This window comes from Halichoerus grypus, chromosome 7, assembly GCF_964656455.1.
Source record: "Halichoerus grypus chromosome 7, mHalGry1.hap1.1, whole genome shotgun sequence".
NCBI classification, from domain to species: Eukaryota; Metazoa; Chordata; class Mammalia; order Carnivora; family Phocidae; genus Halichoerus; species Halichoerus grypus.
In genome coordinates, this window is record NC_135718.1 from 30,078,020 (window position 1) to 30,104,682 (window position 26,663).

Here is a 26,663-nt window from a genome sequence, read left to right on the forward strand (position 1 = left end):
GTGTAAGGTCTAGTGGGGAAACCGGACGCTAAGCAAGTAAACCACAAAGGAACATAATGGCCCCTGTGATCAGCACAGTGGAGGGAAAGAATAAGAGGCTGTCAGGACAAATAACAAATAGCTGTGAGGAGCTGTTTTCATGGGAGTGGTCAGGGAAGGCTTCCCTGAGGAGGTGACATAGTAGCTAAGAGCAGAAGAAAACCAAGGAGCCAGGTAACCAAGAGCACGGGGAAGAGCATTCCAGGAACAGCAACAAGCTTGAGCAAAGGCCCAGATGCCAGAAAGAGCAGGGCTCCTTTGAGGAATGACAGGAACACAGGTAGCCAGAGCTTACAAGTAAGGGGGGAAGGGGAGGGGTACCAGATAAGGTGGGCAGGGGCCTTGTGCTCCCCAGGCAGGAATTTGAACTTGACCCAACAGTACTGGGGAGCCACCGAGAGATTTAAGCATAAGAGTGATGACCAACTTACTATACCCCAGTGGCAGTGTTGGGGTGGCTGGAGAGGCCTTTGGTCCTCCAGAATTTCCATGTCTCTGTCCCCTACCCATGCTACCCCAAAACTGAGTGAAAATCGTGTGCTTGCTGGGCAGATGCAGCTGAAGGCAAGTCTGGTTCCCTTTGCAACCACCTCCTGCCTCCATGGAGAAATTGTGACCCAGCAGCCGCGGCTCGCCAGGTCCCCGTCTGCTCCTGGGGAGGGCAGGGTCAGCACAAGGGTCACCCTCCCTGTCGCTCTCCAAGGAGCTCCAGCAAGGTGAGCATTCGTAGAGACTGCAGGGGGCGCTGGCCTGAGGGTCCCTGTCTTTCCTCCCCAGGAGTGGACGACCCCCACCAGCACGGGCGAGGTGTTGCCCTGGCCGACTTCAACCGCGATGGCAAAGTGGACATCGTCTATGGCAACTGGAACGGCCCCCACCGGCTCTACCTGCAGATGAGCGCCCATGGGAAGGTCCGCTTTCGGGTAAGAAGGCACCTCTCCCTCCCGCCCCGCAGCACTGCGAGTGGCCCTGGCATGTCCTGGGGATGCAGCCTCGCCGGCGCCTCCCACCAGGCTGAGAAGGGCCTTGTGGCTCCGCAGAGCCCGGAGGCAGGACAGCCGCCGTGAAGGTAACATCTGGGGGACGAGGATGGACTCCAGCCCGGGCTTCTCTCCTGTCTCTAGTGCCCAAGGCAGAGACAGCCACTGGCAGACGGGGGACAGCAGCTTCCCACAGTGGGCAAGAACAGGGCAGTGAAGGCTCTGGGCTTCATTCCTGGATTGGCAGCGTTTTTCCAGGTGGCTCCTGGAAAACCTGATCTTTTCAAGTTTAAGTTCTGGCTAAGGGTGCAGTGGGGAAGAGAGGGATGGGGGAGGGAGAGGCTACAGAGCTGCCAACAGCTGCCCCCAAGGAAAAATGGCAGGTGGTGGACAAGATGACCTCAGCCCCTCTCTGTGCCCCCTCCCTGAGCTCTCAGTAGACTGCAGTGCCAAGAATTCTTCAAAGGGGCTGCTGGGTGACAGGAACACAGGTGCCACCCCCCAATGAGCTGGAGTTTGGGGCTTTCTCAGGCAGCTCTCATAGGATGGTTGAAACTGATCTCAGCAAGTCCGGATGGTTCTGGAGGTACCTAGGTCTCGCCAAAATCCCCTGCAGCAGTGAGAATTGGCCTGTTGCTTGATGGTCCCAGGGGAGTCTCTGGGAACCTTCTGTCTGGGTCACCACCACAAGCTTCCTCCCTTGTAGGCAGCCACCTGGGGAGGCTCAGGCCCAGCTGCTCCCTCCCTTGAGACCCGGGCTCTCTGGGTGAGAAGGAGGCGTGCCCTGAACTCAGGCAGTTGATGCTGGGATCCTGAATGATTTTCATCCTTATTCAGTTTTTTGTTATTTTTTAAGATTTATTTATTTTGGAGAGAGAGCGCACACGCACACACACGCGTTGGGGGAGGAGCAGGGGGATGGAATCCTCAAGCAGACTCCCTACTGAGTGTGGAGCCAGACGCGGAGCTCAGCGTGGGGCTCGATCCTATGACCCGTGAGATCACGGCATGAGCCAAAACCAAGAGTCGGACACTCAACCAACTGAGCCACCCAGGCGCCCCCAGCTTTTTGTCCTAACTCAGGTTCTCAACCAGGGGTGATTTTCTCCCCAGGACATTTGACAGTGTCTGGGGACATTCTTGGTTGTCACAAATGGGAGAGGGGTACGACTGGCATCTAGTGGGTAGAGGCCAGGGATGCTGCTAAATGTCCTATAACGCACAGACAGTCCCCCCAGCAAGGAATGATCCAGGCCCAAACATCAGTGTGCTGTGCTTGAGGAGCACGGCCAAGCCTTCTGGTGGCCCCTCCCCAGAGCTCCGAGGAGCAGTAATAATGATAATAGATGCCCCATTTATCGGGCGCCTTCCACGTGCCAGGAACTGTGCTAAGCGCTTTACATACACCATCTCAGAAGCCCAGGCATCCAGTGGGGCAACCCCAAGGGAGCTATGTAGGTTTCCATTTTTATAGGATCAATAGAATAATAATGAGTTAGAGATCCTGAGGTCTCTTTTCCTCCAGCTCTGAAGGCCTGCTCAGCCCACCCTGGCCAAATGGCCAGGCTCTTAATCAGCCTCATTACTGCACTGATGGGGACAGCCTCCCTCCTGGCCTCCCCAGAACAGGCAGCTCATCAGCTCTCCCAGTTGGCTCATTCCTGCAGCTGATGGAGGGGGGCCTGCAGTGAGAGGCCAAGGAGCAGGCCAGGGGGCAGAGGGGCGCTCCCAGAAACACTAACTGTCCCTTCCCAACCCTTTCCATGGGGGCCCTGAGAGTTAGAGAGGCTGCTAGAATCTTTAAGGGACAAAACCATCTGTGATGGATATTCTTGTAATCAAAAGGTTGCTCTCCACACCTCTTCTTCTATTTCAAAGGAAGTCCCACACCTGGGACCCTTTGCCGGGTCCACCAGGGCCGTGTCAGCACTTTGAGGTCCCAGCTGGGCTCTCCTGGGCCTAGGGACTCCGCATGAACCCTGGATAGGTGCATCTGATACTGCAAACCCCCAAAGCAAGTGTCTCCAAAAAATCGAAAAACTCCCAAGAAAAAACACAAGATAACAGCAAAAACACAGCTGGAAGCCACCTCTGCTGCTTTCCAGAGGACCGACAGCGTGACAAAGGCCAGGACAGATGCCAGGGACCTAGTCCATGCTCAGGGCTTGCCAAGCATTTTACATGCAATGCCCACAGCCTGAGCCACTATTCCTAGCCCCGTGTTACTGATGGAGAGAGTGAGATCTGAGAGGTTAATAACTTGCCTAAGATCACACAGCTAGTCAGCAGAGAAGCCTGGATTCAAATGCACAGCGCTTTCCAGTGTCCCCCACCCCCAACCCCCCACTTCTGACTCTCCTGCAGAGGAGGAAGGACATAGCATCTTGAGTCAAAAGCCCCGGCTACCAGCCCATCATTAGCTATGAGCATGCGCGATTCCCCTCCCTCCCCCAGGACCTGATCACCTCACCTGCAGAATGGGAATGTTCATGTCTGCCCTGCCTCGAGTGCCTGGTGGGAGGGCTGTGTGTGACCCTGACCAGGGAACAGCCAGGTGCTCCGCTGGTGTGAACTGGGACTGTCCCTCTCACCTCCTTGTCCTCCTCCAAGCAGCCCGAGGTCTATGTGGTCCTGGTGCAGCCACCGCAGGTCCCTTCCAGGGGAGGTGAGAGGGGAGGTGGTAGGTCAGCTGTCTCTTCTCTTGGATTGCAACCCCCAAACACCTCTGTCTGCTGACCTGCACCATCTCCCCCGCCAGGACATCGCCTCGCCCAAGTTCTCCATGCCGTCCCCGGTCCGCACAGTCATCGCCGCCGACTTTGACAATGACCAGGAGCTGGAGATCTTCTTCAACAACTTCGCCCACCGCAGCTCCTCAGCCAACCGCCTCTTCCGGTAGGTGCTTCAGCCTGGCCAGTGGCCTCTCGCTGTCGCGGGCTGGGAGTCGGGGAGGAAGGTGTAGGACTCAGAGGGGTGTTCCCAGGGCTGAGGTGCAGGAAGGTCCCCTGATGAAGGAACAGACAGGAGGGAAGGAGGGATTGAGCAAGAGGCTGTGGAGAGGAGGGCAGATCCTGGGCAGGAAGCCGGCCTCCTGCTGTTGTGGGGGGAATGGGCAGAGGGACATGGCCCAAAGTGTGCCCAGAAGCCAAGCTCTGCAGGAGAGAAATCCATACTCCCACAAAAAGGAGTTACAGAGTCAAATTTGTTTAGGTGCACCTGGGGTGAGCAAAGACAGGCAGGTTTACTGGCTGCAGGACTTCTCAGGGCCTTTAACACGACCATGAGCGTTTTTACTTTCTGAAAGGTAGATGGAGTATTCCAAATAGATTTAACCACAGCACACCTCTTTCAAAGATTTTCCCCTTGGGACTGGTGCTCTGCAAAACATCCCTTGGGAAATGCTGGATGAGACAATTAATGGTAGACAAGGAAAAGGGAGTGACAGAATGGAAGGAATATGCAAGCATCTGCATCTGGGGAGGAAAGGTTGGATGTTCAGAGGCAATACTTCTCTAAGAGGGGTCCATTGGCATCAGAATCACCCGAAGTACTTATTTCAAGTACAGAATCCCAGGGCCCACCCAGATCTCCTAAACCAGAATCTCCAGGGGTGAGGCCCAGGAATCTCTATTTTTAACAAGTGCACTGGGCATCAGGTGTTTCTTATCACACTAAAGTTTGAGAACTGCTGTTGAGGAACCTCAGGATCCATGTGGCCTAAGACAACCCTTTTCCTGGCCTAAAACATGCTCCTGGGCCTCAGGAGTCAGTGGGGAGAGAAGGCAGGTAGAGCAGGGGGCCTTGGATTCAGGAAATGGGCCCGATCACCTGCTTGGCTCCCCGGGGCCCCCATCCCTTACCCCAGGGGGGGCCCAACTATTAATAAAAGGCAAGAGCTGTGACTAAGCATGTTTTAAAATATAATTATTAACAAAGCATCAATCCTGACTGGATGTAATCACCCCCCGAAGGCACTAAATTTACTAATTAGGTGCCTTGCAAAAAGCTTATTCACAACTTCCAGATTAATTGCGGAAGATCAATTGCTCGTTAACAGAGACACTGCTTTCCTTCTCTGGCTAATAAAGTGTCACTCGCCAGGGCCCCTGAGCACAAGGGAGCCTAGTGCTCTGGTCGCTGTGGCCCGAGAACCCAGGCACCTCCCCCGTCCGCCTGCCCACCTGGCTCTGTCACACCACCCAGCCTCCCTCTGGCCACCCCAAGGGCAGGCTGGTCCGGGGCTGCCATGGACGAGGACAGGGTCACCCCATAGTGGCCCCACGGGTTAGTGTCTTTGCCTCCACGCAGCAGCAGTGCGAGCCAAGTCCCAGTGGCAGATGGCTGGGTCCCGAGCACACGGCCCCGACTGTGAGGGGCTACGGCGGGGGCTGCTGCCTCGCTGGCCACTCTGCATGGTTGGCCCCAGCCTGTCCCTGTTGCTGAATGGAACTTGGCAGGCTCCTTGTAGGAGGTACTGGGGACTCAGAGCCTCCGTGTGCTTGAGCCTGCGATCTTTCAGTGAAGAGTAGGGTAACCAGAGAATTCGTCCCCAAACCAGATGCTTAGTCCTGTTAATGATGGCCGGACAGCAGGCAAACAGGGACTCTCCCAGGCCAGCCGGGATAGGGACGGTCACACCCCTGACACTGAAACATGCCTCCGATCTCTTCTCCCCTCCTCACCCCTATGCCGCTGCTCGATCCTCGTCCCTGGCTCTGAAGGGGATTCCTGCACCTGCCTTCAGCAGGTGTCCCCGGCTAGTCCTGCAGAGCAAGCTGTTTGAAAATGCAAATCTGGCCACACCCCTCGTCCACTTGAAACCTTTCGGAAGCCCCCCACTGCCTTCTCCTGGACTCATCCCACACCTCCCGCTTTGTCCCCACCTGGCCACTCTCCATTTCCCCGTTTACAGCTGAGCTCCAGACACCACCAGCTTTGTTCGGTTCTGGGCTGTACCAGGCCTGGAACCTCAGGCTGCCCACCCCCTCTGTCCCTTGCCCCTCCCTCTTCGCCTGAGTGACTCATACTCATCGTTCGGGTCTCAGCTTAGTTGGCCCTTCCTCCAGGAAGCCGGGGTGAGCTTGCCCAGCTCCGCCCTCCCCTCAGCCCCTCTCCCTGTTGGCCTTCGGAGCTCTGCCTGAGACTCCCTGTTGTCATGGGCCCTGAGCCCCGTCCCTCCGGATGCGAAGCACAGCCGCAGGCCCCAGGCGGTGACAGCACACAGAAGTCACTGCGGAAGAATTCGTTCAGTACATCGATGCAGTGGAACTGCTGGGCTTTATCCTTAGGAACCCTTAATTGCACTGTCACCTGAGCCAAGGGATGCCTCTGCCCAGCTGCGGCAGAGTCTGTGGGACACCAGGGGTCAAAGGGACTGCGGTTGTTGGGCTGAGGCGCACATCCCTCTAGCAGGTGTGTACACGCCCGAGTGCACCCAGGCGCGCCGCCCTCCGCCCCGAGCACGCACACGGGTGTGCTCAGCACCGAGGCCCCAGGCCCACAGAGCGTTCTCCCGGGGCCGCGGCTCGGCGCTGCAGAGCCCCCCCACTTGCGGCCGCACTCTGCCCTCCGGCCACCACAGGTTCCAGCTCTGGGGACCCCTGCCCCCTCCTGAAGTCACTGGCCACATCTCAGCCCGCTGGTGACCCTCTGTGACTTGGGCAGACAAGAGCCGCCTGCAGTGTCGCGGGGAGAGTGATCAGATCCCTCCCAGCCCCCTGTCTCCCCCAGCATTGCTCCTCACATCCAGGCCAGAGCACCCAAGGCTGTGAGAATCTAATGAATGAGAAAAATCGGAGGAAAGCTCACCACCATCATCAGCATTCAGCTCAGTGTGGAGAAAGAACAGGACATTCACAGTGGGCTTTTCTGAAGCAAAGATTACCGTGATTCAGAGCTTAAAATAGACAGAGCTCCTGCAGCCCAAAGGGACCCCTTTCTGCCCTTTCTGCTGCTGGACTTCATCCACGCCTCCCACGGACATGAGCTCGGAGCTTCCGGCGAGCCGCGCACTGTGCTAGGTGCTGTGGGAAATGCGAGAATGAGTAACATGTGGTCCCGGCGTGCAAAGAGCTCCCAGTCTAACTGGGGAGATAAGATGCATTCATTCAGAGCTTTAACACAAGGCAGAAAGTGATAAAGGCTGAGCAGTAAAGCACTGCTTCCAGCCCGATGATCAGGGAGGGCTTGGAGGAGGTAGCATCTGAGTGGTTTGAATCCTGGGTACACCCAGAACTCAGAAGCCCAGGACCGCTTGAAGGAAAGGGAAGGTCAGTTGAAGGTAGCTGTGTCCCTGCCCCTTCTCCATCCATCAACTGCCCTTCCCCAGGCTGTCTATAATTCATCCATTAGAGAAAGAAAAATCAATATTTACCAACGTAAATTAAAACCCAAGAAGGGGACAGGCAGGGTGTAGGCAGGCTCTGTGAGCAGAGTGGCTTCCGTAGGCATCCAGGTGGTGGCCGATGCACAGGGGGGCCCGGGACTGCTTGGAGGACAGAGACTGGAGCAAGTGGGCCTCTGGGTTCAGGGGGCCCGTGGGGGCCTCGCCAGCATGTTACTCATCCGGGAACGACCTGTCTCCTCTCCTCCAGTGTCATCCGCAGGGAACATGGCGACCCCCTCATCGAGGAGCTCAATCCTGGTGATGCCTTGGAGCCTGAGGGCCGGGGCACAGGTGAGGGCACCTGGGGGCTCAGGCCCGCACTCCTCTGTCTCAGCTCTGCCCATGCGCAGGATGAGGGCAAGAGGGATGGGGTAGCCAGCTCCACAGCGCGGGACCCCTTCTTCCCTGCCGCATCGAAGGCTAACACTCTAGGGCTGGGTGAGCCTCTGGGAGCCCCAGGCGGGTGCAGAGGAGCTGATGATCCATGCAGGGCTCTGGAAACCCGTGGGCAGTAGCTTCTCTGGCACCAGAAGGGGATGGAAAGGAGAGGCTGGGGGTCCGGCAGTCTGACCCCACCCCCCTTGTCATTCAGCCTGGTGTCAGAGAAAGAGCACTGATCAGGAGTCCCAAGCCCCAGTCCTGCTATTGCCTCACTTGTGGTCTTGGAAGAGTTGCTTCATCTTGTGGGTCTTGTTCTGCACATGCACAGAAGGGATAATGACATCTGCCCTCCTCATCTCTCTGTGTTGTAGTGAGGATCGAAAGGAGACCATGAATGTGCAAACATGACATATTGACAAAAACCGCAAAGGCAAAGGGCATGTGTAATAGATCAGGAAGAAGTCCTCATGCTCTAAGCGATTGGCACCCACTCTCTCAGTACAAAAGTTCAGGAAAAGGAAGGAGAGCCCCCCTTCATGATTTCCTATCATGAGCAGGCTGTGGGAAAGCAGAGGAGAGGGGCTTCCCCGCTGGCTTCCTGGCCCAGTGCTGTGCTCTCGGGGCGCCCCCCAGGGGGGCACATGCACCACAACAGGGCAGTGGTTGGGAGCCCCTCTCTCTCTTGAATCTCCTGGCCGATGGCCAGAGTGAAATCTGCGTTGTTGCAGGGGGCGTGGTGACAGACTTCGATGGAGACGGGATGCTGGACCTCATCTTGTCCCACGGAGAGTCCATGGCTCAGCCACTGTCTGTCTTCCGGGGGAACCAGGTGTGCATGGACCCCCCGGGACCCGTGGAGCCCGGCCCTGTGTGCTCCCCTGGGTCTAAGGTGGACGAGGGCAGAGGCGCCAGGGATGTTTGCTTGCCCAGCGTGGTGGGAAGTGGAAGCCCAGGGAATAAATCGCAGCCACCCAGTAAGCCTCCAAGAAGGGCGGCCTCGTGGGAGAAGCCTTGCCCTTCTGCCTTCCACTGGCACTTCTGCTCCCAAAACGGTTTTTCCTGAGTCTACGGGCTTTTCACTCCTTTTCCCAGGGCCTCTCTTTCCAAACTTCAGCCCGTCCATCTGCCTCGTTTCCTCTGCCCCTTTTCTGCTCTTCCTCTTCCTCCCTCCCTGCTCCTCCTACCCCCACCCCATACTCACCCGCCTTCCTCCCTCCCTGCAGGGCTTCAGCAACAACTGGCTGCGCGTGGTGCCTCGGACCCAGTTCGGGGCCTTCGCCAGGGGAGCTAAGGTCGTGCTCTACACCAGGAAGAGTGGGGCCCACCTGAGGATTATCGATGGGGGTTCAGGCTACCTGTGTGAGATGGAGCCCGTGGCGCACTTCGGCCTAGGTGAGTCAGGGCCAGGGGCAGGGCGGGCGACGAGCCGTTGTGCCCGACAGCGGGCTCCTGGAAGTGCCTCCCGAAGCATGCTCAGTGACACAGAACTCGCAGCCCCAGCAGCTGCCAGCACATGGTACTTCCAGACCTGGGGACAGCCGTGGCAGACACCAGCCACCCCGGCAGCCCTGCTCAGAAATGAACCTGAGCTCCCGGGGGGGGGGGGGGGGGCTTCCATGCCCCGCCCCTTACAGGAGCCCCCACCGCCGTCCTCCACTGAATTCACTCACCTTGGGGTCGGAGTATTTAATCCTCCCCGTGTCCAAGACTGGGGCCTGGTCCAAACATTGGCCTGTACCAGATTTGTCCAAACCAGCTGTTTTCTGGCCTCTTGGAGCCAGCTTGGTGATTAAAGCCTCACCAGACCGCTGGTGCCTTCCCTTAGCTAGAAGCCTTAGAGAAGCGGAGCGTTCTCCGCGGTGGTGGTGCGATCACCCGCAAGGGGCTGAAAACTGGTTCCTGTCTGGAGGAGGGGAAGCAAGAAAATCGTACTCCCTGTTTATACGTTTAAGGCATAGATATGCAGGCTGCACATAAGCAGCTATCCAGTGTATCCGTAGCACACTGAGCTAGAACTAAACACCTATCAGAACAGCTAAAAGAAAAAATACCACCACATGCGGGCGAGGATGCAGAGAAACTCGCTCTCCCATACATTGTTGGTGGGAATGCAACATGGTACAGCAACTCTGCAAGATAGTTTGGCGGTTTCTCTAAAAAGAAAAAAACGAACACACAACTTCTATAAGACCCAGGATTTGCACCCCGAGGTATTTATCCCAGATGAATGAAAACTTCTGTCCACATAAAAATCTATACCAGATTGTTCACGGTAGCTTTATCGGCAGCAGCCCAGACTGGAAGCAGCCGGGATGAGCCCCGTAATAGATTACCGGTTCAACAAACCGTCGTCCATCCACACCACGGAATATGACTCAGCAATAAAAAGGAGTGAACTACTGACAGACGTAGCCACTTGAATAGCTCTCAAGAGCCTCGTGGGGAGTGGGGAAGAAAGGCCCATCTCATAAAGTCACATACTGTTGATTCCATTTATACAATATTTTCAAAACGATACAATTACAGAGACAGAAAATAGAGCCGTGATTGCCAGGGGTGGGTGTGACCATGAAGGGACAGCCTGAGGGAGGTCTCTGGGGTGATGGAGGAGTCCTGTGTCTTGATTATGGTGGTGGTTGCACGGATCCACACATGTGATCAAATAACAGAAAACTACACACACAGTACCAGTGTCAGTTTCCTGGTTTGGTGTAGTGCTGTGGGGACATCAGCTCTAACCATTGAGGGAACCTGGATGAAAGGTACACTTTCTGTACTCTTTGCAACGTCTGTGAATCTAGCATTATTGCAACATCAAACGTTTTTAAAGAAATGCACTGGGGAGGGAATTGGGGGGAAAATATCTAAAAAGCCTTCTTGAGACGAGGGGCAATCCTGGAAAATGTGTGGAGGAGCCAAGAGTGACTTTACTAAAACACGATGGTTAAGAAAGCATTTGAGTCAAATACACCTGGACTCAAAGTCAGACACTCTCCCCCGTGTGTTAGCACCTCATGGGGCGACACGATATTAACACTGAAAGAGTAGGCAATATGGTCTGAAGTTAATATACATGTGTATATTAATATTATACACAATATTACATTATACATCATACCGTATATCATACATCATACGGACAAAGGAAAAAACGGAAAGAAAAAGCAGGAAGTAGGAACAGTGATTCTGAGTGGCTAGATTGACGTAGTAACTCTCAGTCGTTCCAGGTGGCACTTTGCTCCTATTATGTCATTTCATGCTCGTGACCCCTCTGTGAGATGGGCATTACTTATCCCCATTTTACAGATGGGAAAACTGAAGATCGCAGCAGTTAAGAAACCCGCCAAGGTCACGTGATTGATCGGTAGCAGAGCTGACATTCAAATCCAGACCTGCCCGACTATGAGATTTTTATTTCCTTCCATATGTTCCAAATTTTATAGGAACACAGAATATTTATGCAGTCTGAAAAAGAAGCATAAATGTTTAGGGGACCTGGTTCTATGAGCATGTTCTTGGGCTGTTTTGCCCTGGATGGATCGGCTGGCTATTGAGGCATTTGTCACTTGTATGGTAGCCATTTACTACACTGGCCAAGTACAAGATGACTTTTGAATACATAGTCCTCTCTCACAAAACAGCAGTAGCCGACTGTCATCGAGCACTTAGTGTACGCCAGGCACTGGGCTACGGGCTCTGCATAAGACACCTCACGCAGTTCTTACCGCAACACGACAAATCATAACCCCATTACACAGGTCAGAAAACTGAGGCTCGGGCTAAGTAACCTGCCCCAAATCCCACCTCCAGAAAGTAGAGAGGGCTGTATTTGGACACCGACTCCTTGGTCACCACTGACCACCGTAACTGGAGGGCTTGACCTCCCATAGCTGCTCTGTGCAGAGCCAGCCAAGGTCCTCCTGCTCTGCCTCTTTCTTCCTGGATATCCATGTCCCCTCGGTTACCAAGCAACCCATGTGAGGCCATCCAATCACCAGGGTAACTGCTGTGGTATCCTAGGTGGGATGTTTATCCAGGTATCTGGCTGGACATCAATTCCCACCCCATTGTACAGATAAGGAAATCGGGTTTCCACATAGCAATGTAAGGATGGGACTGGAGCTGAGGCTCTCCTTCCTCACATCCCATGGGCTGCCTGTGCTATTTTAAGACATGTTTATGGGCCTCATTGGATCTCCTCTGTGGCCAGAATCTGCCCCTGCCAAGAGAACAGACCTGCTTTTTCAACTGGGCAGGCTTGGCCAGGTCATTTGGTGGGATCACAGGGACCCAAGAGCCTCCGTGCCTCTCCACCACTGCCTGCCTCCCATACTCAGGGTTATAGATGCTGCACCTGGTTGGGAGCCCCTCCTGACTGCCGATCCTTGATATTTTGCAAGGCCAGGGGATTTGTTCTGGCTCTGAACTCCGGCTCAAACTGCTCCATGGGTCCCCCTGTAGGCTCCTCTCCTTTGCCAGGATCCACTCCCAGAGTCACTGAAGGAAGGCTGCTCCTGGGGACTGGTCCCCCTGTAGGCTCCTCTCCTTTGCCAGGATCCACTCCCAGAGTCACTGAAGGAAGGCTGCTCCTGGGGACTGGTCCCTGTGGGTCAGCCCTGGGCCTGGCAGTGAGACTCCCGGAGGTGGCTGAGCAGATAGCAGAGCCAGGAGTAGGGACACAGCCAGGAGCAGGTGGCCTCCATTCCCGCAGCTCCAAGGCCCCCAATCCAGGAGGGTCTCCTTCATGGATCCAGCATAGCACAAGCCTTCCTGATTGATGGAGGGGCCGGCGATGGGGTGGGAAGAGAGGGAGCCAAGAGGGAAGGCCAGACAGAAGGAAGGGTTGAGGAAAGAGAGAGGATGGGGCACACAGGCAGACAGGGGGCTAGGGAAACCAAGAGACGCAGAGAGACGTGGGAAGGAGACAGATGAGACAAAGAAGAGGTACTTCCTGCCCTCCAGGCTCACAGTCCAGTGAAAAAGGCAGATGGACACGGGGATTCTGGGGCAAGGCAGATCTGGACGCACCATCAGGCTGGCCCGGGGGCTGTGTGAGCACTAGCACAGGACAAATAGTTCTGCTTTCCCAAGGACATGGGCTTGGTATGGGGTCTAGCCGGATGGTAGGAATTTAGAAGGCACGGAGGGCGGCGGAAGAGAGCATCCCGGGGGCTAGCCTGGCTTGAACACAGGCCCAAAGATGGGAGTGTTCAGTGTGCCTACACAACCAAATGGTATGGTAGGAGCAGAGCCTAGAGAGGGAGGCCAAAGCCAAACTGAGGGTTGGGGGGAGCCAAGAGCCAGGCTGGAGGGGGACAGGCAGATCAGAGGGGGGTCTGCAGCCCCACGGGGCAAGCCAAAGCCAGGCTATGCTCTGCGGGGGCAGGGCCACCAGGAGCCCTACAGGGAGACCAGTGTTTGCAAATGTTCTTAGAAGTATTTAATGGTTTTCCTGATTATAAGAATAATGTATATTGATTATAGGACAATTAGAAATTATAACATCATTTAAAAGAAAGGAGAAAGAACTCATAATCTTGCCATTATCTTTTGAATATTAAATGAAAAGTAAACGTTTCTCCCTTCACCCTCTCCCAGTACCATTTGATTCATTTAGTCGACGCTTATTTACTGAGCACATACTATGTGCCGAACACTAACGAGACCCAGGTCCTTGCCATGGGTGATCTTACATTCGAGTGGAAGTAGCAGAAACATATATAATAAACATAATAACTGGGTAAATATATAAAATGTTAGAAGATGTTAAGTGCTATGAAAAAAGGAAATGCAGAACCGGGTAAGGGGATCAGGAATGTGGAGGGCAGGGGGTGGGGAGTTTTCAGTACAGTGGTGGGGGTGGCCTGCTCCCACAGCCATGCTTTGTGATATGCTTTTATTACATGCAATATGCATGGGAGCATAGTTATAGATAAATACTCCTCGGGGGATTTTTTTTAACAAAACTAATTATACTCTTCCTATTATTTCCAAACTTGCTTTTTTCCCCTCTCAACAATATAACCTGGACATCGTTCCAAACATGCACATCCCTCCTTTGGTTCCCTTCAGAGCTGCACGGTATTTCACTGTGTGGCGGCACTCATCATTTATTGAGCAAGTCTCCTATTGACGGACAGTTCGATGGTTTCTGGGCCTGAGCAGTTTGTTTTGTGGTGCTCGGGGTGAGAAGGGGCATGTCCAGAATACGAATGCAAGAAAGGCCTGCCTTGTTGTTCCAAATGACTGAGCCACAGATGTGGGGCCCGCAGCTGTGCAGGGAGCCGTGGGTCTCCGGAGGGAAGAAGGCCCCCCTTCCAGCCCTCACAACGCGCCCGCTCACCCCAGCTGACCCTGCTCCCTTCCTCCCTTTGAGACTCATCCCCAGCCTCCCCCCGCCCCCCGACTTCGCAGCGAGGTGTAGCGAGAGAGCTGGACGTGGACACGTATGCGGGTGTGCACGCGTGCCCCTCAGCAGCCTGCCTCCTCACCTCTGCACTGAGCCTGGGTCAGAGGACTAGCTTCTCCGCCCCTCATGTGTTCTCCCGACTCCCAAGGGTCTGAGCTGCCTCGCACCACACAGTAAAAACTCAGGGACCTCGCTGGACGGATGTTTCATTCTCTGGGGTTCCCAGAGGACCCCCTTGGCTTCACCCTGTAGGACCATCCTCCTGGGGCAGCGTCAGCGACCACCGTCCCCACCCCTGCTCCGTGGGGCCCCTGGCCTTGTTCCACCCTTCCTCTGGCCCCTGCCCTGGCCTTTCCCGGCTCCTTCTGGTGCAGATGGCCAGCCGGGCTCATAAAGAAGCATTTCTGCTCACGGCCCTTGTGGAGGGCCCCACTGCATGCTGGTTGCTCGGAACCTGCATCCTAGCCCCCCATGCCCCCACCTACATATCCCACACCCTGGCTCTCCAGTTCCCGATTTGCAGAGGGCTGAGGCCGCTCAACCAAACCCAGAACAGGAAAACAAGCACCCACAATCTACTTGCCCCTGCCAGCCCCCATAGGGGGCTCCTCACTGGCCAGCCCGCCCCAAGCATTGATGGTACCCCTGCCACCCACCCACACACCCCACCTTCCTTTAAGCTCATTGTTTGCAAGTGACTCAGAGCTGCCTCCAAGCCTGCTGGTGCTCATTTTGGGAAGGAAAATTCAGTGGCCCACATAAAAATTGCTTTATTAAAGTGCAAAAATATTCCACCAACTGTATTCCCACCATCTGTTTTGCTGGTAATTCTTCTGAAAAGCACAATTCTCTGTGCCTCCTTGGCCTTTGTCCTTTAAACGCTGCGGGAGGTGACTCCCTGCTGCTCTTGACCTCCCAGCTGGTTAACGGGGCCTCCTCTGCTCGCAGCCCCACTCCCTGACTCTCAGCCCTGGCAGACAGACGGCTTCAGCGCTGCCCTTGTGCAGTGCCTGGAAAGATCGGAGACGTCTGGCGACTTGAGAGGGAACAGCCAAGCCTGGGGACAGGAGCCTGGGCTCCAGTCCTAGCTCAGACACAGGCAAGTCACTTCACCTTGCCAGTGTCTACACCTGGAGAGTGGGGATAGAACGCCCACCTTGCAGGGTAGTCAGGAGGATTCAGATCAGCCTCACACACGAAGGCGCCAAAGCCCATCCCGGTCTCCTACCCCCCACCCCCGCCTAATACATATTCTCATGCTCTGCTTCCCCCACTTTGAACTTCTCCCTGATCTTCAAATACACATGAGCTTTCCGTACCTCTGTACCGTGCCATACCATCTGCCCGGACTGCTCCTTCCTTCCCTTCTCTGCCTCACAAACTCCTACTCCTCCTGCAACACCCAAATAAAATGACTTCTAACACCCACCTCTCTCACCGAGGGACACCAACGCTGCATGTTCCCAGTTTATTATAACATAATCACTACGTTCCTTTCCCCCCGCGGGAAGCAGCTCCTACAGGCTGGGGCCTGGGTCCATCTCCTTTCTGCTAAATCCCAGATCCCTGCACGATGCTTGGCCTGTGGTGGGGCTGGGCGTGGGGGTGAAGTGAGCAGAACAAGGGCAAAGCGGATATGGGCTTTGGGGTCAGATGTCCCTAGCTGGGGAACTATGGGCCTTTACATTACCTCCCCAGGTCTGAGCCCCTTTATCTCTAAAATGGAAATTAGAAAGCTAGTACCTTCCCCATGGGGCTGCCAAGAGAATCCAGTGCTAACACTGAGATCACCTGGTACCGTTTGGGGTACATGTTCTCCAGTATTATTGCCAGTAAATGAAGGTGCTTTGGAAACTAGAGGGTGCGCCCATGTCTGAGAGATGGTGGAGATGGGGATGCCAAGGGGACAATCGGCCGGGGCACGGCTCACATTGCAAGGAAGAAAGACTGTCCTCCCCAGGAGTGCTAGAACTCTAGGCCACACGCCCATCTTACAGATGAAGAAACTAAGGCCCCAGAGAGGGTGCCCGAGTCAGCAAAATAATCAGCAGCAGAGGAGGGAGTCCTACTGAGATGTGTTCTCCTTGGCTTACTGATCTCATAGCCCCGGCCCTTCCCTGGGCTTGGAGGAAGGGAGGAAGCAGGACTCAGAACGACAGGCTGCAAACACAGAATGTAAATTTGTGATTGTGAATATTCGGTGACTTTTCTGAGTTATTTTGGCACTTTAGTCAGGCTAGAAAATGTATTCGTGTAGCTGTTCTCTTGGCTTAGGTGAGAAACATTTGCTATTCTTTGTCTCCTTTTTTTAATAGAAAATACTTTTTCTACATGCCAATTACTCTGGGCACTGTTCAACCTAAAAATGCCAGGTGTCTAACTTCAAGCGACTATTTCAAAACAGAGAGACAAACCTACAGGTGATACCCCCCAATCCCGTGTCCACCCTCCTCCTCCCAAAGGAATTATTATAGGAGGAGGGAGTAGGGGGAAGAGAGGTTTGTGAGAACTATTTGCTGGCTTCTGGGTCGGCTCCGGGAGCCTCTCCAGGGTGCCGCTGCCCCCCGTGCCCACGGAGGCAGGGGCTGCTCACCTGTGACACTTGCGAGTGTGGCAGCAGGTCCCCGTCCTCATTAACACACAGCCCAGCAGCAGCAAGGCAAAGGGGAAGCCAGTGCAGGGAGGATCGGAGCAGAGGGATGTGGCTCCCAAGGTGCAGCTTCCGCTGGAAGCCCCAGAGCAGTGTGCTGGGACTCCGGGGGGAAGGTGCCGCTGGGACACTCCACGCCAGGCTGTCTCAGCCCCCGCGCCCGGGGGGCCTCTGTACAGAGGAGTCTACACGTGCATTCCCCTTAAAGTCTGGCTGTGGCTACCAACCCTTTTCTAAAATGCAGGAATCCCTTCTATACATGAAAATGTGTCACAGGCTACCCTCCGCCCCCATAGTAGCTATCCTGGTAAAATCCGTTGGTGAACAAGAAGGGCCCAAAGCTGCTATAAATTCAGCAGCCCTTTTTGGTCGCCCTTGTTTTTCTAAGAGTAGCTGCGTACATTAAGGGGAAAGTAACACATACATGTGGGTGACGTGCTGTTGATTCAGCCCACAGACGATGCTTGAGGGTATGATTGGATTTGTGGACCCCTGAGCACCAGGCCCACATCTGCTCATCCCTGGTGGGTGATAGCGAGGGGGGCGGCACCCCCTCTCCTCCCTGGGCTGAGCACTGCCCTTTCCCAAGTGACACGAGAAGAGCCGCTGGCTACAGGTGAGGCGCGGCCCCTCCTCCTGTCGACCCCAGTTCATCACCATTAGCCTGTCCCTGATGCCTTAAGTAGGGGGCTGGGGCCAGCTCTGACACCGCCTGAACACCTGACAGATCTTCCCAAGCTGCTTGCTGCCACCGGGTAACATGTTGCTTTAAGGATGTGTGCGGATGGATTCTCTGAATACTCTCTGAGCTTCATCATTAGCTTCTGTAAACATCTCAGCTTTGGAGAATGGTGCTTCTCCCGGGCCTTCCACCATCTCGTTCTTTATCACCTCAGCTTCTATTTGGACTTCAGCTCAAGTGCCTTCTCCCCGAGAGCCTCTCCCTGATCACCTTTGACTAGAAAAGGCCCCCAGCCAGCCCCCAGTTCCTCTTTACCCTCTTGCCCTACTTTTGTTTTCTTCACAGAGCTTCTCAATATCTGACATTATTTATCTGTTCCTCTTTTTGCCTGTCTATCCCCACCAGAGTGGAAGCTCCCTGAAAGCAGGCACATTCCCAATGACAAAAGAAAGCATGGCCCCTAGCAAGCTATAATTATAAATAATATAAATATATAAATATAGTGACATGCCCAAGATTACATAGCAAGTCAGTGGCAGAACTGGAATTTGGCCCCAGGTCCCCCAGATGCCCGGCCCTCACCATGTTCTTTCCAACATAGCAGGCAAATGGTATAGCCAAGATTTGAACCCAGGACTGAAAGTCAACCTGCTTACCACCAGGCTTTACCTTCTCCCCTAAAACAGCTTCATGCTGATTGGCCTCTCCACTGGAATGTAAGTTCTAGAGCTGCGCCGGCCCATATGGTAGCCACTAGACAAGTGTGGCTATGGAAATGTAAATTAATTAACATTAAATAGAATTTAAAATCCAGTTCTATCTTCTGTCCCACAGGGAAGGATGAAGCCAGCAGTGTGGAGGTAACGTGGCCAGACGGCAAGATGGCAAGCCGGAGTGTGGCCAGTGAGGAGATGAACTCTGTGCTGGAGATCCCCTACCCCCGGGATGAGGACAGACTTCAGGACCCAGCCCCACTGGAGGTGAGCGAGGGTGTCTGGGCCTCAGAGCCAGAAAAGCAGTCTCCCCGACCCCCCGCCACAGCCCCATGGGCTGCAGCTGGACTCCCAGGAATTTGCAGACTTTGCTGCTAGAATGGTGGAAATCTTCACAGCAAAGGGCAGGCTTCATAGTGACCCCTCCCTTTGTAGTTGAAGAGGGACAGGTTCTGTTAGGCGTCCCAGCTCAGGCACGCGGATGCCACGGGAGCGGAATGAGCAGGAGTCTGAACTGAATGTGCTCTCGTCCTTCCCCCAGCCTCCTATTCTCAGTGCAAGAGAAGGAGTCCTGGCAGGGAGGGGCTGCCCCCAGGCCCAGAGCTACGAGCACCCCTCATTCTGGGGTCAGGGTGACAGCCGCTCTGTGGCTGTGATGAGGAGGGAAACTGAGGTGGGATCTTCACTCACGTGTGTCTCTGCTTCTGCCCACCCTGCAGTGCGGCCAAGGATTCTCCCAGCAGGAAAATGGCCATTGCATGGGTGAGTGGCCTGCGGGCACAGGGGACGGGGCAGAGGCCAGAATCTCCCTGGGGATTGTCAGCCTGAGCCCTGGCAAAGCTCAGATTGCAGACCAGAGGAGAAGGGTGGGGAGGGAAACGCGGTTTGTCCCTGGGGCTCCAGATGCCAAGACAACTCACCAAGGGGGAGTGCGGTTAGCGGCCAGCAGGCTGAGTCACTACAGTTCTGGGAACTGAGAGTGCTTCCTGTCCTGAACACAGAGGGGGTACTCGGAGGAGACACACGAGCACCTACAGTGCTCATGGGGAGGCCTGCTGCGGGGGCCACCGTGGTGAAGTTGCACAGGCGTCTTCCATGGGGGGCCGGCGGCTTCGGCTTGGCCAGCTGGCGGGGCAGCGGGCACCGGGGCCGGCAGACAAGGAGGGGCATTGCTGGAGCATGGTCACAGAACAGAAGGGACACTGTCGCCTCGTGCAGCACTGGGGGGCAGGTAGCTACAGCACTGCGAGGACGGCAGCTCGGTGAGGGCCCGGTGACCTTTGGAAAGTCCTCCAAGGGCCTGGAGTGGCAGCCAGGGGGCCCAGCCTCTCAAAGACCCTCAGCCCAATACCTTCCCCGTCAGTGACCCGCAGGGAGGGCTCAGGTCAAGGACCCTCCCATCTCCAGACCCTCAGGCGGCACCCTCCCCAAGTCCGCTGTGCACGTGCTCCCGAGTCCCAGGCCAACGGGTTTGCTACTGAGATTCAGGAGTCAACAAGACACACAGTCCCTGCCCTCCTGGAGCTTAGAGCCAGTGGGAGAGGCGCACGGGAAAGAGCGATGACCACGCACTGTGAGCAGAGCTTGGTGGGGGAGGGGTGGGACGCGGGAGCCCAAAGGTGGGGCCCCACACCAGCTCGGAGGGTCGGAGAAGGTGCCCCCAGAGAAAACCAGGGTTAAGCTGAGACCTGGGGGGTGATGGGGAGTTTGCCAGGCAGGGAGAGGGTAGAAAGTGTTCTGGTGGAAGGCGCCATGTGGGCAAAGGGCCACAGGTGAGAAAGTGGAGGAGGACCGTTCTAAGGGTGGCTGGGAGGAAAGGAGTCCCCTCCACTCTCTGTGGCCCCGCCCCGGCCACTCTAAACAGATGGTGCGTGTACACAGAAATGCCAGCATCTGGTCTGAGCACCGGCAGGACCCTGTGACGTCACCCTTCACGCCACCTCTTCCTTCTCGTCACCCAGCAGACATTTATGTGCTCATACGGGTGCTGGGGACTCAGGTCAAGCACCCGCCCTGCAGAAGCATCTGTTTTAGTGAGGGGAACCACAAACATGCGACCTGTCAGCCAGATGAGATGGGCCAAGAACCCTTTAAGCAAGGTGTCTCTGGAGACTGTTCTAGACCAAGTGGTCAGGGAGAAGACCTTTGAGTTTAGACCTGAAGGACGAGAAGGTCCAGCCCCACAAAGAGCTGAGGGAAGAGCAGGAGCAAAGAGCACGAGGCAGGAACAAGGCTTGGCGTGTGAAAGGACTGGGAAGGAGGCTGGCGAGCCTGGAGACGGTGGTGGAGCCGGGCGCTAAGGCAGGAGGGTGGCGAGGTGTCCGGATCTTGTTCCTAGGGCCCTTTGCAATTAAGCAGGAGAGTGGCATGGTGTGAGTCCCATTTTCAGAAGATCAGCCTGGCTGCTGAATTGCAGATTAGATTGGAGGGAAGTGTGGCAGCCCTGGCAGTCCGGAGGTGGCTGCGGACCTCCAGGCCGCAGGTGGTGCAGGCTGGGAATAGGCTGTGGCTGAGGAGAAGGAGCTGAACCGACAGACGGGTACTAAGGGGGCACAACGGCGGGGTCTGTTGTGAAATTGCCTACAGAGGTAAGGGAAGAGGAGGAACTAGGGATCGCTCCTGTCTGTGCTCGAGCAGCTGAGGGGGTGACAGTGGTGTGACTGACTTAGGCAAGATGGGGCCAGGGGATGGAAGAAGTTTGAGGGCTAGGGGAGCTAGAGGTTCATTTTGGACCTGCTGAGTGTGAGATGCATGTTAGATTCACAAGTCTGGAGCCCCAGGGACAGGTTGGGGCTGGAGATAGGAATCTGGAATCATCCATGTATGAAGGGACCACCTACAGAAAGTGTGGTAGATAGAAGATCCAGGACCAAGCCTGACACCCCCAACATGTAGAGGTCAAGTAGAGAACGAGCCAGCCAAAAGGACTAAAATTGAGGACGTTGAGGCCTAGAGAGAAGGACATGCCCAGGGTCACAGAGTAGGTGGGGCAACAGAGCCTGAGCAAGGACCCACTGCCCCATACCTCCCCGTAAGTGACTCCCCTCACCTTCTAGACACCAACGAATGCATCCAGTTCCCATTTGTGTGCCCTCGAGACAAGCCCGTGTGTGTCAACACGTACGGAAGTTATAGGTGCCGGACCAACAAGAGGTGCAGTCGGGGCTACGAGCCCAACGAGGACGGCACGGCCTGTGTGGGTGAGTAAAGCCCCGCCACAGCCCAGTAGGATGTGAGGAATTTGCCTTCCACTGGGGAGCGCTGGGGAGGCCCCCGATCGAGGTCCCCATCCCCTGACTTCTCCTGGCTGGCTGGAGGCTCCTTAGATCCCCACTGGGATTCCAGGGAAGACCATGACAGAGGTTTGGAGAAGGCCCCCCACTACTCCCACCATCTGAAGGGTCCCTGGGGTGCTGTGCCCTGGCCAGAGGCGACTGTTCTTACTTCTCCCTTCTCACATTTCCTAAAACAAATTCTCCTACCTTAAGGTCAGCCCATCTTCTCCTACCAGGGATAGAAACTAGCTCCTACTACTCATCTTTGTCTGAATTTCTGAACTGGTATTTGTCTTCTTCCTCCCAAATGCTTCCCCCCACCCCCATCCCACCCCAACCCCCTTTCTCTTTTTCCCATTTTCTCTCTCTCTCTCTCTCTCTCCCTCCCCCATCCTTTTGCAGCTCAAGTGGCCTTTTTAGGTGGGTATCCTTCTGCTGCCTTTAGAATCTCTGAGCCTCCCTCTCGGGCCTCATATCTTTCTCTAGGCCTTGGACTTTGCCTTCAGTTATATGCACTTTAAATCCCATCAATAAAGGAAAAAAAAAAAGAAAGAAAAAGAAAAAAAAAACTAACAACCTTTGTGGAAAACTAAATCTCTCCCGCTGCCTGTCTCTCTCTCCACGCCCAGTAGATTCTGTCGCGTGCACCCTCGGAATGGACCGCAGGGGTGGCCATCTTTGAAAAGGGAAGTTTGGGAGATACGGATATTTATGTAATCTTAGTTATTTGTGAAGCTTTTTCTTTTCTGAGGAAAACAAAAAAGGAAAGTCTCCCCTCCTACCCCATCTACCCTCCCTCACTTCTTCAGAAGAATCATGATAGTCCTGTCTTTTCTGTATTCTCCAGTGTCACAAGCACCCTGTTTTGCCCTTAACAAAGATGGCTCCCAGGCGGTTGCCTGCTCAGTTGATTCACTCATGTATCATGTGCCTGCTGGTTTGGCCTGTGCTGTTTCTGCTCTGTGCGCCCTGACTTCCTGTGGTAGAGAAAGCCTTATTGGAGTTGGTGGTTATGATGGGAGGGGAAAGGGTGGCCCTTTGGGACTCTTGATAAAAATGTTAAAGTTTGAATTTGCTAAGTCCTCCAGCCTCTTTCTGGAGAAATTATGCCAATAAACTCTCTGCTGGATATTAGTGCCTAGCTGGTGAAAACAAAAATGTGTCTGGGGCAAGTAGATGCTGGTTGGAATGTTGAATTAGCAGCAGCCCTTCCATCATGGGGCACTTGGAAAGCAAATCACGAGACAGGGAAAGTATCTGCCCTGAGCATGAGCAATGGTTTGGGTATGTGCACCAATGTTCACATTTGGGAGGCTGGAGTTTGGACCAGGCAAGGGATGTAGGATGAGCAAGGGGCAGATTGTGGAGGGAATATTCTGGGCCTTTTACCTGGAGGAAGTCACTTGTCTACACTGGGCCTCAGTTTCCCTAATCTAAATAGCAAGAGATTTGGTCTGGTATATCCCTAAAGCCCTTTCCTTTCTAAGACCCTTCAGTGTGTGGCTGGACAGAGACATAGCTAGTCTCAGGTTACCCTGATTTCTAGAAAGAATCTGGCAACTTGGTCTCCTCTGAAATATGCTTAGAGACCTGAAGCTTCTGTAGCCAGAGCACCCTTTGGGAATGATGGAACACCACAGAATACTTTCACAAGCAGCCTCGGTAGTGAAGGCTTATTATAAATCACAGATCTATTCTTCAGGGGGAAGAACAGTTGCCCCAAGATATAATAAAATCACACTTAAGAATGCAGCAAGCATTTTTAAAACATATTTAACAAAAAATCTACCATCTTCTAATAGAATAATAATACTTCCAATAAATCACGAAATTGGAATTCCTCGTAGCTAGTACTGTTTTTACACTCAGAATAGGAGCTTAAATGAAAAGTCTCAAAATAAAAACAGCTACATTTTCACAAGAAAGCATATAACGACTTAAAAATTGCTCCACTTCTGGGCAGCCCACTCCTGTGTGTTCACATGGAACTAAAGGCGTGGATAGACCCGGAGAGGAGGCTCAGAGAGATGAGGTGATCTGCCCAAGGTCACAGAGCCGGCGGTCCCCAGGCAAGGCTCGAGCCCTTTCCTAGCACAGAGTCTTGTCAGGGGGGTCATAGACAGAGCTGTCACTGTTCAGACTATTCCCTAGTCATTCTAGAAGCTGCTGCCTTTTTCAAAATGAACAAGTAGATCTCAGATAGTAAGATAAGTAAAACCCAAAACCCACAGAGGCAGTGGTTCCAAATGTAATGGCAAATGACAAGCTAACAGTCTCCATTGACAGACTGCGTACAACAGCACAGGAAATAAGGGACAGGACAGCTAGCGAGACAGCCTGCCAAGGACATCAGAAAATTCAGGATGGCAGCAAATTTCAGAGGATACCTTCTAAAGTAATCACCGTAAATCCTCGCACATGGAGTTCCTTGTAACAGGGTATATTTGCGTCATTTTACCCTACTTGGTGGTGGGGCCAGATGAGTTACCAAGATGAGTTCCAAGTTGCCCCAGCTGTCAAGAGCACAACTACTCCCAACTCCACGGTAAGAAGGCTTACTCTGGATGTGATTCATTCATTCAACCAACATTAGTTGAGCACCTACTATGTGCCAGGTACTAAGCAAGGCTCTGGGCATACAGTGGTAAGTAGAGATGACATTGTTACTGTCCCCACACCATCTTCCTCCAGCCAGATGGAGAAGCCCAGTGCATGGGATGAGAGTAGGACTTACAGGGGCTTTCTGAAAAATCTAGCTAAATTCTTGGGTTGCTACACCAGAAAGCAAGCTCTTTGCATTCGTTCACTCAAATATTCATTCAGCAAGCATTCATTGAGAACCTCCAGTGTGACAAGCACTGGGTCCCTTCCACGAGGAAAGTGACAAGGCCCAATGAGGTGGGTCACGTCTCCTGCCCCCAAGATGCTTGTGTTGAAAGAAATACGAGGCTAAAAGATACAGAGGCCAGGCAGGTACTGACCCAACTCAGCGTTATCTGCCCCCAAACAATAGAGCCTCTCCTGAGGGCCAGGAATCCAGGTTTTCTGAGCCAACTGCCCCCAGTCCAGGACATTTGCTGGTCTGTGCTGAACTGGTCCCAGAGCCTCACCTAAGCTAGCCAGGTGCAGGATCACTATCCCTCTTTCTTCCAACTCCCCCTCCTCTGATGCCCGCAGGTGCCTACACACTTGCCTTCCCCTTCTGAGCACAGAAAATTCAGTCCTTTCTTTGTCCCTTAGCCCCACTCCGGCTCCTCACATCATCCTTTCCTTATACTGGACTTGAGTTTATAACAAAAATTGCAAATGGCTCCAGGGCTGATGAGTGGCACGGGCCTCCAGGGAAACATGTGAACAGAGGAGCTGGGCCCCAACGGGGGCAGCCCCGGCTCACTCTAATAGTAATAATAATAATGCCATTTTTATTCTGCCCAAGAACACTGCTCTCCCCAGGAATGTACCCCTTAACATGAGAAGAACAGCCATGTTTAGTGAGTTTGGCCTGTCTGGGCCAGATCTAAGCGCTTTAGAAAAATCAGCCTGTGTGATCCTCACAGCAGTCCCAAGCGGAAAGTGCTGTAATGATCCCCGTTTTACAGAGAAGCTAAGTGGCTCATCCGGCTCACACAGCTGGGACAAACAGAGGAAGGACTCCATCAGAGCGGTCTGGCCCCCAGCCTGAGCTCCTAGCATGGACGCTTCGGGGGGCTAGCCGGTGACAAAAAAGCCTCCATCTGTCCGTGCTGCCCAGGGGCAGGGGATGGGCTGGGAAGGAGGAAATGGAGCCCTGGAAGAGTCGCACAACAGCTGCAAGAAGAGGTGAGGGTGTCCAGGCCAAGTCCCCTCACCAGCTGGTGCGGCTGGCCTCAGCAAACGCAGAGCCGTGAACCACCGGTGCAGCCTCTTCTGTCGCCAGCCCTGCTCTGGGGAGGTGCCATTCTGAGGGCCAAGAGTTTGATTATGTGTCACTCTGGCTGCTATGGCCCCCTCCCAGGGTCTGGGCATCACACCCTGACCGGCACTCCTGGACTGTGACCCGACAGGGCTGCTGGTCATCTCTCCAGAGCCCCACGGAGACAGAAGATGAACACTTCATTTTCTCAGGGAGCCAGCTGGGTTTTTCCAGCAGATTCCAGTGTGATACCCCACCCAGACTGCCAGCCCAGGAGGCAAGCCAAGTCCCTCCCCTTCTTTCCCTCCCCGGGGTCAGCCATGCTCTCTCCGTCAGTGTGGGCCAGAACCCAGCCACATCCTGTCAGGGCTGATGTGGTGTCTCCTTAGCAACAGACACATCCCAGAAGAGGAAGGAGGAGGCGAGAGAGCACGGACTGGTTAATGCCGCGGACCACGCCAACCCCTCCTTCAGCAGCCATCCTCTTAGGGAGCTGTGGTCGAAGGGTAGACCATGAGAGAAAAATGAGAAAGAAGAGGAAAAAACCCTCCTCAGGGGAAGGAGCTAACATGTATGGAGCGCCTATCATCTGCCAAGAACTTTACATGGATGTCCCCAGGGATCCCTGCACCCGTGCTATGGGATAAATGTTACTCACCTGTTTTCTCACCAAAGAAGCAAAGCTCAGAAAGAACAAGCTCCCCAAGGTCCCATAGCTGGTGAGGTGGCAAAAGCTGTGATCCAGACTGGCAACTGGCTCCCACGCCTGGGTCCTGAAGCCTCCTGGGGAACAACCCCCAAGTAACGGACACCTGGGCAAATTATTTAACCGACTGTCACTCGGCGTATGCTGGCTGGGCACGTACTGTGCTGGGCATTGCTCTCGGGGCCTGGCCCATACGGCTGTGTACAACCTGAATGGCCTGGTGACATATGGCAGGCGCTAAACTACATAAGAATATAGTGTGTCAGAAGGCGATAAGTCTATTGCAGTGGGGGCATCAGCATGGGGGCACGTTGAGAGTGCTGGGCTGGGGGCAGAGGGCCCTTTAAATCGAGGGCGGGGGGCGCTCAGGGAAAGAGGCACCGGAGCAGAAATGTAAAGTAGGTGTGCTGCCCTCCAGGCTCAGTTTTCTCATCTGTAAAATGGGGATAATACCTAATCACGGAGTCATTTTATTAAACAAGATGAAATAAAACACTTGACATGGTGCCTGGCACATAGTAAAGCCCCAAATAAATTTCAAATGTTAATAA

At 54.3% G+C, this 26,663-nt stretch overlaps 1 protein-coding gene and 2 long non-coding RNA genes across 4 annotated transcripts in view; 1 reads left to right on the plus strand and 2 right to left on the minus strand.

The window, feature by feature from the left end:
* CRTAC1 (cartilage acidic protein 1) overlaps positions 1–22,643 on the plus strand; it is a 133,777-nt gene extending 111,134 nt beyond the window's left edge. For both annotated transcript variants that reach the window (XM_078077274.1, XM_036074301.2), the window contains 9 exons: positions 817–962; positions 3,778–3,914; positions 7,613–7,695; positions 8,514–8,614; positions 9,009–9,177; positions 18,361–18,506; positions 18,959–19,001; positions 21,296–21,439; positions 21,917–22,643. In XM_078077274.1, coding sequence (XP_077933400.1) covers positions 817–962; positions 3,778–3,914; positions 7,613–7,695; positions 8,514–8,614; positions 9,009–9,177; positions 18,361–18,506; positions 18,959–19,001; positions 21,296–21,439; positions 21,917–22,035 — 1,088 coding nt within the window. In that variant the 3' untranslated portion in view covers positions 22,036–22,643. The remainder of the gene's footprint in view (positions 1–816; positions 963–3,777; positions 3,915–7,612; positions 7,696–8,513; positions 8,615–9,008; positions 9,178–18,360; positions 18,507–18,958; positions 19,002–21,295; positions 21,440–21,916) is intronic.
* LOC118524218 (uncharacterized) lies at positions 1,857–3,843 on the minus strand. Its single transcript, XR_004911512.2, has 2 exons — positions 3,757–3,843; positions 1,857–3,672 (listed from the first exon to the last, which is right to left on the minus strand). It is a non-coding gene; the product is annotated as an uncharacterized LOC118524218 (long non-coding RNA).
* Positions 22,644–24,916: 2,273 nt separating the features above from the next.
* Positions 24,917–26,363, minus strand: LOC118524217 (uncharacterized). Its single transcript, XR_004911510.2, has 2 exons — positions 26,065–26,363; positions 24,917–25,453 (listed from the first exon to the last, which is right to left on the minus strand). It is a non-coding gene; the product is annotated as an uncharacterized LOC118524217 (long non-coding RNA).
* Between the last annotated feature and the right edge of the window lie 300 nt (positions 26,364–26,663).